At 42.8% G+C, this 12,172-nt stretch overlaps 1 protein-coding gene across 4 annotated transcripts in view; it reads right to left on the minus strand.

The window, feature by feature from the left end:
- The window catches only part of GRIA3 (glutamate ionotropic receptor AMPA type subunit 3), a 143,325-nt gene that overhangs the window by 38,779 nt on the left and 92,374 nt on the right, over window positions 1–12,172 (minus strand). For all 4 annotated transcript variants that reach the window (XR_005628440.1, XM_039717351.1, XM_039717350.1 and 1 more), the window contains one exon: window positions 2,657–3,033. Coding sequence is in view for 3 of the 4 variants with exons in the window: in XM_039717351.1 (XP_039573285.1) it covers window positions 2,657–3,033 (377 nt within the window). In the remaining variant the exon portion in view is untranslated. The remainder of the gene's footprint in view (window positions 1–2,656; window positions 3,034–12,172) is intronic.

A 12,172-nucleotide genomic window follows, 5' to 3' on the forward strand; every position in this document is an offset into this window, starting at 1 on the left:
CTACATGAATAAAGAGCACAATGAAAATACATGCTCTCATAGAGATTTCAAAGATACTTTTGCTCAGAACTGTGTTACAAATTTGACTTTTTTTCCTGATTCCATTTGCTGTACGCATCTTACATAAAAGCAAGTTTAATAATCTACTTTTGATCCCTCAAAAGTGAATTTTCAATGCTTTAGCTCACTATGCAGAAAACACAGCAGCCTTTGATAGCAGAACAAAACTGCTGAAATAAATGTTGATTACATCAAGGGATGCACTAGCCCCCAGCCTTTGGCTGCTCTCTGATTCTGTTTAGACGACTCCTATTAAATACAGAGAGGAGAGTATAGGGATATATCCTCTGGAATATCCACACAGCATACTCACCGAGGATAGATCTAACTAGTCATTAGATGTCACAGCTGTTCCACACAAAGGCAGCTGAAAGAGCCTTTATCAGCAAGTACAAAAGTGATCTCTCCAGACTGCTTGTCGGCATCTCTCTACGAGTGCTGTACGCTCTCATATAAGAAATTTATTCAGACAAAACTCACAATGGAAGAATGAAGCCCCTTTTAGTGGCAATAAAATAGTATGAAACAGTCATAGAGTCAATGCACTGTGAATGGTGTAACCGTACAAAATACGGATTAAGAATGGAATACTTGGGAATAGTCCCTTCTACAGAAAAGAAATTTGACATTTTAATCAACCTAAATCAACACATCAGTCAAAGAAACAGTGTTTCTAGAATTTAAACCAAAGTATTAAATTTTTCTTTTTTTTTTTTTTTATTCCTGTTACAATGCATATAACTGCCTGGAATGTTATCATGGAAGATAACAAAAATAACTGGACAACATCTTCAAATGAGGGCCATATATTAATACTGAGCTAATAGCTTCTGATGGACAGATAAAATAAATAGACATACTGCTCTCTCTCTCCTTTTTTTTTTTTTGGTAGGTATTTCCAAGGCACTTATTGTGGTTGTATTGAAAAAATCCAGTGTGTTCCACTTGTTATATAAGGCAAATGGATGACTATGCCAAAGAGTCACATGAGAGCTTCCCATAAATCCTATGCACTTTTATTTAACTGTCAATAACCAGACCTAGCAGAAACAGATGCCTGCAGCTTTCCATGTGATGTCCCAGTGCTTATTTCCCGGTCCTTTATATTGGGCACACACATGTTCAACAGCAATTTAAATGTTATCTCTACTCATCCCTGTTAACAGCAAGCACTGGGGCAAAGTGTCAGTGCAGGACTGAGGCACAAGGCAGAAACAGGGAGTGCAAACAGGGAGAGGAGGCCAACAGCTGTCAGTGCACAGGGAGCAGCACACCCAGACACCAGGAACTGGGGAAACTAACACACACAAATTTATAGGATGATTACTGTACTCTAACAGACAAAATCATGATCCTTCCCAAGAAACTTCATAGAAATTTTGTCACTTGCTTCAATGAGGCAACTCATGACTCCTAATGCTGTATGGATCAGGAAAACCTGGCACCTTTTCAATGATTCAGGTATTGAAAAAGGCAACCTGGAGACCAACAAGGTGCATTTTGAATGTCAGTACTTAGGGAAAAGATCTTTCTCTTCCCCTAAATAGCAACTTTTTAAAATGGAAAACTGCTGTTAGTCTCAGCAGGTGTTTTTAATAAATAAAATAGCGGGAAACTGGTTATTAAATTATTGTCATAATATACAAAATTACTGCTCCATCACTAAGAAACTAGATAATTTTACTGCTTATAACAAGCACATCACCAAAGTATTTTACCAGTGTAAACGCAGAAACATGACAAATGTTATTAAAAAAAAAAATCTGTGGTATGCATTGTTCAATTAGAGGGAGCTTCACTATTTTAATTTGGTTTTTAAAATACTTCTATAAAAAGAAATATAATTCTACAATAGTTAATAGCCATTCTCTCTGTTAAAACTGGTACTAATATCAATCATACTTTACTACAGCCTTATCCAGAAAGAACGTCTTCATGAGTAAGAAAAATCTTTATGGAAACTGGCAATGCTTATTAGACCATATTGACTATGAACAGAGGGACAGCAGATCAGACTGGACTGCACTAACAATACACACAGAGGACAGCAGCACAGTACATCTGCAGACATGAACGTGTGCAAAATGGTGGTAAACACAAGGATGAAAGGATGGTTCAAAAGAACAAAACTGGAGAAATTAGGCTCAAAAGAAAGTAAAAAGACTAGCAGGAGCCTTGATGGGAGTGGAGATGCTTTAAAGTGCTGTTGCATGTGACTTTCAAAAAGAAATCTTATTTTGCAAAGCAGAATGTGTTATATGCACCAAGGAGATGACCGTAAAATGAGATATGCAGCAAAAACACGGTAGCCCTCCAAGCATTGCTGAAAACAGAAAACCCTATGCATTTTACAGCCTCAACATGGTGAATATAAGTTTGGCAGAAATGCATAAATGGCATTATAAGCAATGCTACTTACTCTGGAGGCAAATGTTAGCAAGCATGGAGGCTTGATGAGGATGCTGAATATTGAATGGAAATGTCAAAATAAAAAATTTGGAATTAAAAAGAAATTTGAGAATGTAACATATATGCACCATGGTATCAGAAAATGACCATAAAATGCAAAAAGGTGATGGAGTGATATGGAACAAACCTTGGAGAAATATCGCATCCTTGCTGCATAAAGGCACCCAGGGAAAACCAAAGGCTGTTAAATATTCCAAACTCATTTGGAGGGTCAGGAGGATTCTGAGGGTCACGTGGTTCTTCAGTGTTGTCTTCCAAGTGCCACTCATAAGGGCTGAATCTGCTGACTAGGAAAAGAACTACGCTGACGCCAATGTAAGCAAAGACTATACACATCCAAATTTCATAAGCCAAAGGATCCAGGAAAGAGAACACGCCTGGTTTAGATTTCTGAGGCTTCTTGATCATGATGGAGATGCCCAAGCTCATAAAGGGTTTGGAAAAGTCTATGACTTCTTCTCGTACCAATGTTATGGTGAGGGGGGCAACAGCTATATCTGCTCTCTGAAAAGGGAAAACAAAGCCAAGTTAGTTACAAGTCATACACAACAGAATCACAATCTAGAGTCTCAGGCTAATGAATCAGATGATAAATTACAAGAGTGAGTGGAAATAAATTCTTTGCAGACTATTTGCAGTCGTTGAATTTAAGGACTACATGATATTAACAGAAAATTATTAACAAGTAAAATTACAATCAAATCTGTGCAAAGGGCTCATGACAGCAGGAGATATTTCTATTAAATTAAAATGGATGAATAAACACTACACAAATTGGACAGTGAGATGGCAACCAATACAATGTCATTTTCTAGCAATGGTCTGTAACCACCCATTTGTCTTGAAGACTTTAGACAAATTCTGTGTTTGCTATGTTTTAATTTTCTCTTTTCCATTCTTTCAGCAAGTTCTCTTGCCTTACTGACTAGTTCAAGATCTCTAAAAGGAGCCCATGAGAAGTAATCCATCACTGAATTTCAGCTGCACTTGGGTGCTGCTACTTGTATGCTCCTTTAAAACTCCACTGCAGTAAGGGACAGAAGGGGAATAGGAAACAGACAGACCCTTTCTGTGGTCACTGAAAAACAGTTAACACAGATTTCTGAATCCCTGAGGAGTAAATAGCCTGGATAATCTGAGGAGAATGCAGTCTGCCCTCCTGTCTTAGAGACCTTGGCTCTACAGGCCTGTAACAGGCTGTGCTCTGGGGCTGGGACACCTGGAAGCACAATAGCATCTATTGCATCATTCATCATTCACCTTCCCTTCAATCTATACATCCTTGCTGGAGTCCATGGGTTGGCAGGCATGTAAAAACAAATTACTTAGTTTCCTGATTAAAAATGACATTCCAGAATAGAATTTCAACATATTTATCTGTACCTGTATTTCTATGCTACAAAGATTCAAGTCATGCTACTTAGATACCCTAGCCTTGATCCAGCCAAGTACTCAAGCAGGTGTATTTGAATGAGAGTGGAATGGAATGCTAAAAAAAGAGTCCTTTTCATTTGAAGAGTGTTATGAGAATCTACATACTTACATACACTATTTTTAACACTCTAACTATTCATGTTATTGATATTTTTAAAGAAGGTCTTTCATCGGTAATTAAGAATTTCAGAAAGAAAAAATTGTTCTTAGGGAAACCTTGACTTATCAGTACCTAAACCACTGTGCATCTTTTAAATCAGATTTTTTTCCCCACTAGTAAACAGGCATCTCTTTCTGGTGGAAAAATAAAGCCTGATTAAGTGGAAGTTTGAATAAAAGTTAATGTGAAATGTTAATAAGATATGATTAAAATCTGTGCTGTAAAATAATTGAATATGTCTTTATGTAAATCTGATGGTGATGTACGTGACTGTCATTAATTTCTGGTCTGTTCCGACTCCTAGCTATTGGTTTGGTTTTTACATTTGATAATCAGAAATGGCAAAGGCTTCTCATACAGCTGATCAGAGCATCATGGGCTTGGTGCCTGCTGGTGCTCAGCAGCACCGTGCAGCCATCCCAGAGCACTGCTCAGGGCTTGCAGACCAAGGCCAGTGACAGCCTTGTCAGATGAGGGCTGGCCCTCCCCACAGCTGCCTCTCTCTGCAGGGCACCCATTTGCACACACAACCCCAAGGTTTGCTCAGCCACCCAAGAATATCTCTTGACAATTCATACCAGCATGTACAAGGTACATGCACAAGTTCACTGCTTGGAATAATCTGATAAAACCATGCCTGGGCATGTAAGGAAGCCACTTGGAAATCAGGGCCCCGGGTGCCCCCTCTGAAAGCCCTGCTCAGTCCCTTTTGACATGTGTACTGGGACTTTGTCATGCATACTGGGACACTGCCTTTCCCCTTGAGTGGCCCTTTCCTCAAGGAAAAAATCTCAGCTGATTTGTGGTCACTTACTGCAAAAATCTAGCTGAATGTGGCTTGAATATAAAAACTGAAAATGCCTTTGGATGCCTGGATGTTTCCTGGCAGATCAATGTGTTCATCAACTAAGTAATGGAGAGAATGGAGGGGAATATGGGTACAGTGAGGTAACGTCTTTGCAAGATGTTGGAACTTGTTCACTGAGGAATTCTCCCAAAACATATATTTCTCTTATAGCTGCTGCTTGTTGAGCTCCTGCTAAATACCAGATGTCTGCAGTCAGGGTGAGATTCACACAGAATATCAGTATTGAATGTCATCAGAGTCCACAGCCAGCTGGAAGACTGAACACTTTGACCATGCCACTGTACTTCCTGTTGAACTAATGAGGTATTTACAAATTAATCCTTATTAGAGCAAGCTTAATGGATCAGGACCCCTGTGGAGAATTAGCAATGGCTTCATGTGAAGTGAAGCTTAGGTGGGAAGCAGGTGCCTTCCTGCCAGGCACTTCTGCACATGGACTGTCAGCCTTGGAACACCCCATCAAGGGAGGGAAAGGCTGCTTCAGCTGTAAGAGCATTTAGTTTCTGGAGCATTTTCATGGACTTGGAGAATTTTAATTCTCCCAAAGTGGTATTTTAATTGCCAAAGTAGACATGGTGGAACTCTTCCTAAGTGCTGATGCAGCATGCAACAAGGTCTGTATCTCCTCCATGCCCAGCTGAGTTCATGCAGGATGTTCCTGTGGGGGGATGAAGCTGATGCTGAAGCACAGACAAATTATTTGTTAAAGCCCTGATTGTTATTATGTTCATATCATACAGGGTAGATTTCTTTGTAAATAATTTAAAACTGCCTTATAATATTAAACGGGATACAAATACTAATTTTCTGATACATAGCCTTCCTACTATTCCTACCAAAGGCATTCACTGCATTGGAAACACCAAAACCCACCCTTATCCTTTAGTGAAAAAATGGTTTCTGCAAAGGGAACAAGCATGGCCACACAGGGGCTTGGGAAACCAGGGCACTGAGAGTGGACCAGATACAATCCAACACCCAAACCTGGCTGCTCACCATTTCCCTGAATATTAGCTGCACTAGGGATGTCAAAAAATAGTTCTCTCTTTGCTTATTTATTTAGAGATACAGTATTTGAAATGGAGAGCTTATGGAGAGGTCTAAGCACCCTAAAGGATCATTAATAACTGCAGCACGGTTGAGAATTTCCCTCCCTGTTATGGCTGCAGATAAGCAGAACCCATACAAATTGAGCTCGATTAAAAAGAACACAACCACAAACATGCCCTTCTTCATACAGAACTGGAGAGGGGTTTAAGAACCTCAACAACTGAGCTTTGCTAATCACTCATGACTAATGGTGTTTCAAACATCATCTTCACTGCATTTGAGCCGGGCAAGAAATGTCATGGATTCCTCTGAGGCTTGTTCTGTCTTTGCCTACTAGTGTGGGAGGGATGGATTTAGAGAGGACAGGCAGCACAGAGGCGCTGCCCACTCTGCTCAAAGACGACCCCAGGGAGCTGCAAACCTCCAGACGCTTATGGGGAGGGAGAAAAAAAATAGCAAATGGAAATACCCTTCTACATGGAGAATGAAAAATGATAAGATGTTCCACCTCTATAATCCAAAAGGAGGAATGGGATTCTTCTGCTTACAGACCTACTGATGACTCTCAAATTCAAAGCTGTGCTCTAGAGACAGTGAGAGATCTGGGCTGTGCTCCTGCCTGCACAGGCAATGGGTCACTCCTGCTTGCAGAACTGAACACCTCCTTTGCTCAAGGGTCACTTTTCAAGAAGTGGGTCTGGACTGCAGTCACTTTGTGTGACAGGAAGCCAGGCAGCACCCTCACTCTGTGCTGACTGTAGGGGAGGGACACTGACTGAAGGACTTCCATCAGCAGCCAAACCTCTGTGCACCCCAAAAGTGCTGAATGCAGGTACACAGGGGCACCTGAAGAGACTGCACTGCAATGGTGACTGTCTCAGAGCATGTTTTAACACTTCTCAGTGCAGTCTGAGTTTCCAGGTACCAGAAAAGAGCGTCAGACAGAGCAACACATCACCTGTGGTATTGGCTGGTAAGAGCTACCTTGTAAAGGCAGTCCAATATCCCCAAGGATATTCAGGGTGTGTTGAGAGGCCAGGTCATGGGGGCAATGTGGTTTTAACACATTAGCTCACACTTATTTAAAGCCAACAGGTCACACCTGACTAGCAACATGCTGCATTGAAGTCTTAATGTGCCCTAGCTGAGCAGTGTAAAAAGGTATTAAGGTGTTAAAATGGCAGCGGGCCCTGTCTGCCACAGTTTGTCAAACTTAAATCCATTTGTGATTTCTGTGGATGCCCACAGCTCATTCTGACACACTCCTGCCATTCACAGATGGAGACATAAAGGCTACATCTGCTTTTGGGGCGGTGAACATGTGTGCTTCCTCTGCCTGTGCCTGGACTCAGGTCAGCCAAAGCCCAGACCATGGCAGTGTGGCTCTGTGCCAGGGCTGTGGTCCTGTCCCCCAGCACAGTTCAGCCTGGCCAGGGACCCCACATCTGTCCATGTGTACAGGACAAGGGTCGGTCTGAGCTGCAGGGCAGCAGCAACAGCTGTACCTGGGCTTTCCCCCTGCAGAAACCAGGAGCGAGGAGCAAAGGAGAAGCTTCACCCACTCATAGCACAGTCATGCCACAGACTCGGAGCATGTGGGAGATTTCAGGAAAAGTAGGGATCAAATTAGTCTGCCTCTCTGCTATGATTCAAAGGCTGTATGTGCCACGTTTAGTATTTCTGCATGCTGCTGGTAGAGCCAGAGGCCAGCCCCACCCGGGTGGGTCAGCCTGCTCAAGGCAGGAGATGTGCTGGCAGTCCCACTCTGACAGACTGCAGAGTCTGTGTGTTCCGGGGACTGCCCGTCCCTTACAGCCCTGCTTCATTCCTTTGTGCTACTTTACATATTGAGAGGTTTTCATAAAGGCTTGTTTCAACCTGAGCAGAGTTTTAAGCGCTGTAAGGTCTGGCTGCTCTTGTCATTCCCAAAGCATTTGTAGTTACAATTAAGATCTGTGTTAAAACTACTGTCAATTAGCCTCAGCACTGTGAAAAGCACCAGGCCAGGGGAGGGATGGCTTCCCCTGGCTGAACAGGGAAGGAAGAACAGCAGCCTGCTTTAAAAGGGGAAGAAGAAATAAAAGCCTACAGAAAGAGGCTGACCCCAAAGAAGAGAAGAGACGACTGTCTAGTGCTCAGCAGCTGGTGGGTACAAAGCCCCGAGCACAGGGGCCGAGGGAGCTGCTGCTGCTCCTCAGCCCCTGGGTCACTGCAGGACAGCACTTGCCTTGCTGGACTGCTCTGCTGGTTAGATTTAAATAGCAATCCAGTCTCCTGGACTAAGAGTGATTTAGCTACTTCCCTTTACCTATTTTCTATTTTTATTCTGTTGAAAATTTCCATCATTCTTTGGAAATTTCTCTTAGTTTAAAAAAATAACAGTGCTTGAACGTGGGTATCTGGTGATGAAGAGTTATATTTTGATACCCCTGGAGTGAAAGAGCAAAATTAAAGGGTTTTTTTCAGCCTGTACTGATACTTTTTGACTTATGAAAAATCAAAAACATTTCCTTTTATATAAAATTTAATTATTATTAATTAGTATTAAAATTATCATTACTACTACTATCACTAACATTTAAAAATTGCTAACAAACCACAAAGCTTTGTTATTCCCTTTCCAACAAGCCTGCTGGGTTCTCCTGCCTGAAGCAGAGGAGTTTGGGAATATCTGCTCAGGCAGAATTCCCTGCCTCCAGGGCTGCCATCCCTCTGTAACCAAGTGCTTGGGCATAGCCTCTTGCAAAGCCACAAGGCCCAAGGGGCAGAGCTGAGACTGTCCTTGACTGCAGGGACCCAACAGCACAGCAGACTTTTATGCCCTCCAACCAGACCTGACGTGATATGAGACAGGGGAGGGAGCATTTCTAATGGGAAGCATTTCAGTGTGTAAATGTCAGTGTGTAACTCTAGGGACTGCTCCAGTCAGCCCAGCTAATGCTGACCTCCAGCGAGTCCTTCACTGGAGTCAGGGCTGTGCCACCCTCCAGACCTGCAGCACGGTGACACAGCACCCCTGCAGCTCTGGGTGCAGCTCAGTGCAGACTGGGGACCCTCCCCTCCAGTGCAGAGTCTGGAGGCTGCCCTTTCTCCCCTGACTCTGCTGCCTTCCATAGGAATTGAGAGCAATAGTAACAATGAACCGGCACAACCCCAACACTAAATGCAGTTAATTAGGGTTTTAACATTAAAATGACAAGCCATTCATTTCCTATGATTGTGCCAAGAGCAATTTTAGAAAAGAGTTGCATGCATGGGGCTATGCAAAAAGGGTTCAGTATTCAAAAAACTGGCTGAGATGCCCCAGCAGTGCCAGGTGGTGGCAAGGAGGCTGCTGGGTCAGGAATATGCTGTATTTGACAAATGACTAGTCACTGCTTATCACTTGAGACAAATGCAATCTAAAGGATTGTGTTTCTGCCACAGCTCAGCTGAGCTGCTGGATAACTGGTACCAAAACCAATCAGGCCCCTTTCATCCTACCAAGTCTATCTTCCACAGATGCTAACAAAGGTACTTAAAATCTAATCTGCCTCTTGTCTTCCCAAAATGGAATCCGGAGGAGCTAAATTTGAGTAATTTTGCTGACAAGATTCACAGGGGCATTATCTTAACATAGTTTTAGCTCCCTAATAGAGTTTTAAGCCCGTAGAGAGATAAAGGAAAGTTAGCAGGTAAATGAGGCGCTTGCTCCAAATAATTAGCACTTCTAGAGCACTTCTCATCTTCAAAGGGCTCAGTGCACATCCTCGTGAGTGTGGTACACAGCCCCATCTGCACGGATGGAGAAAGAGGCCAAGGGTATTTCACAATGTTTGCAAATAGAGCTGGGAAAAGGTCTGGAGGGCTGCTGAGGTTTGCACTCAGAGTTCAGGGGCTGTTTTCCCTGCCTCCAGAAAGCCAGGTGGATTTCCAAGCAGCCTGCAAGCTCAGTTGAGCTGGGCAGTTTGGGGAGCTGGCTCAGCAGCACGGGGCTGCAAGCATTAACTTGGGTCTGCACTCAAACCTCACGGGACACATCTGACCTTTGAATAATTGAGCATTGCAGTGGAGAGGCTTCAGTAACAGAGCTCACAGCATGAGTACAGGAACTGCTGGGGGTCAGGGAGGGAAACATTCCTCAATTTTTCATTAACGAGAAAACACAGATGAAAACTGTGCTCAGAATACAAAGGCACTGACCTTTTTGCAGGGGAAAAGGAGAATGGTGGGTGGTTTTGGGGCTGTTTTAAGGAATGGTCTGTGGTGCCTGCAGGGCTGGTTTTGCTGGTGTGGAAAGGTCACTAGTGTGATTAGGGCTAAGTTTGATGCTAAGGAGGCAGAGCTCTCTTGAGTTAGGCTGGTCCCAAGAGGCTGTGGAAAAGGCAGCTGCAGCCAGCCTGCTTATCACACACTGGTTTGGGTTGGAAAGGACATTTAAAGATCATCTAGTTCAACCTCCCAGCAGTAAGCAGGGACATCTTCCACTAGATGTGGAAGTTTAGAGCCCTGTCCAGCCTGACCTTCAATGTTTCCAGGGATGGGGCATCCACTGCCTCTGTGGGCAACCTGGGCCAGGTCCTCAGCACCCTCACAAAGAAGACTTTCTTCCTAATATCTAATCTGAATCTGCCTTCTTTCAGTTTAAAGCCATTCCTCCTTGTCTTATCTCTAAATGACCCTCTAAAACATCCCTCCCCATTTATCTTATAGCCCCTTTAGGTATTGGAAGGTGCTCTACGGTCTTTTCGGAGCCTTCACTTCATCAGGCTGAAGAGTCTCAACTCTCTCAGCCTTTCCTCACAGGACAGGTGCTCCAGCCCGCAGAGCATCTTTGAGGCCCTTTATGCAGGTGGATCTTGTATGGCAGCTGCACAGACTAATCTTACTGGGCTCAAGACACAAAGGCTGCAGCCCACGTCACACCTTTCCTCCCCTAGTGTACACAGCCCCTGTGCTCTGTTGGCAGCAATTTCAGGCTGCCTTTTGCCATGCTTTTTCCACATGGTATGGTTATTTTGTAAGTGAAGGAACAAGTTTCATTGCTTGTCACTTGCAAGTACATCAAAAGGACCCAATTACAGCTGATACTCTTGATATTCCTTGAACCACACACAGAGCAACTGAGGGTATAGGTTTCCAGTGCAGCGTAATTTGCTTGGAACTGAACTAAACCTTTGCTTCAGAGGTTCTCAATGGACTTGTGTTCTCTGAGAGAGTGAACTTCAGTTTCCCAAATTGCACAACTGAGGCATGCAAAGTTCAGAAGATTTGCATAATGGCAACCCTCAAAGCAACAGGGAAGCAAAGAAGTAATCCAAGGGTCCAGAGCCTTGTTTACTTTCTGTAATCAGTAGATTCCCCTCCCTGCCACAGTACAATACAACAAAACCATTGTTATTTCTATAAAACATTTTCAAGTTGAACAGGCTACCAATTACATAATAAGGCATCAGGACTGACTGCTCCAGAGTAAGAAAACTTGTGAAAAATCTAGCAATTACTTAAAAAAGACTGATTTATTTGAAAATAATTATCTCACCAAGCAAGAATGATGATGCATTATCCCAAGGAAATTTTGAGGTGACTTTTAGAAATTACACTCAGCCACAGAACAAAAGGATGCAATTGAAATATGCACTTCTGCTCAGATATTTTTAATAAAGGGAAGCTTGTTAAAAATAAACTGCAAAAAAGATTTGGGCGGAATCACAAATCATCTCATTAGCATTTGAGGAAAAAAAAGACGAAATATCAGCTTGAGAAGTCTTTTCTGCAAAGCCAATTTTCTCCCCCTTCCATCTGGTTTAACAGTATTCCAAAATTCTCATTTTCAAAGAAGATTCTAAAATGGTAGTTCCGGACTGTTTTTGTTCTTACTAAACAAAGTGATATACACCCAATATAGAAATATAAATAAGAATGCAATGAATTAGCTTTTATTTATTTTTTTCCTGTCTGACAGTTGATTTTTGAAGCCAAACCCAGGGTTTAAAGAGAAAAAACATGTGGGTGATTTCACACCTGCATTACTTCTTACCCTGAAAAGCAACCATGGAGTTAAATGGGTCTGGTAAACCTCAAACCAAGATCAGTGACCCAGCAATGCTCAGCATCCCAGGTCAGACCTTTAATGAGAGGGACACCCCACC

Source organism: Passer montanus, unplaced genomic scaffold (assembly GCF_014805655.1).
Source record: "Passer montanus isolate IOZ18808 unplaced genomic scaffold, ASM1480565v1 scaffold38, whole genome shotgun sequence".
Lineage (NCBI taxonomy): Eukaryota > Metazoa > Chordata > Aves > Passeriformes > Passeridae > Passer > Passer montanus.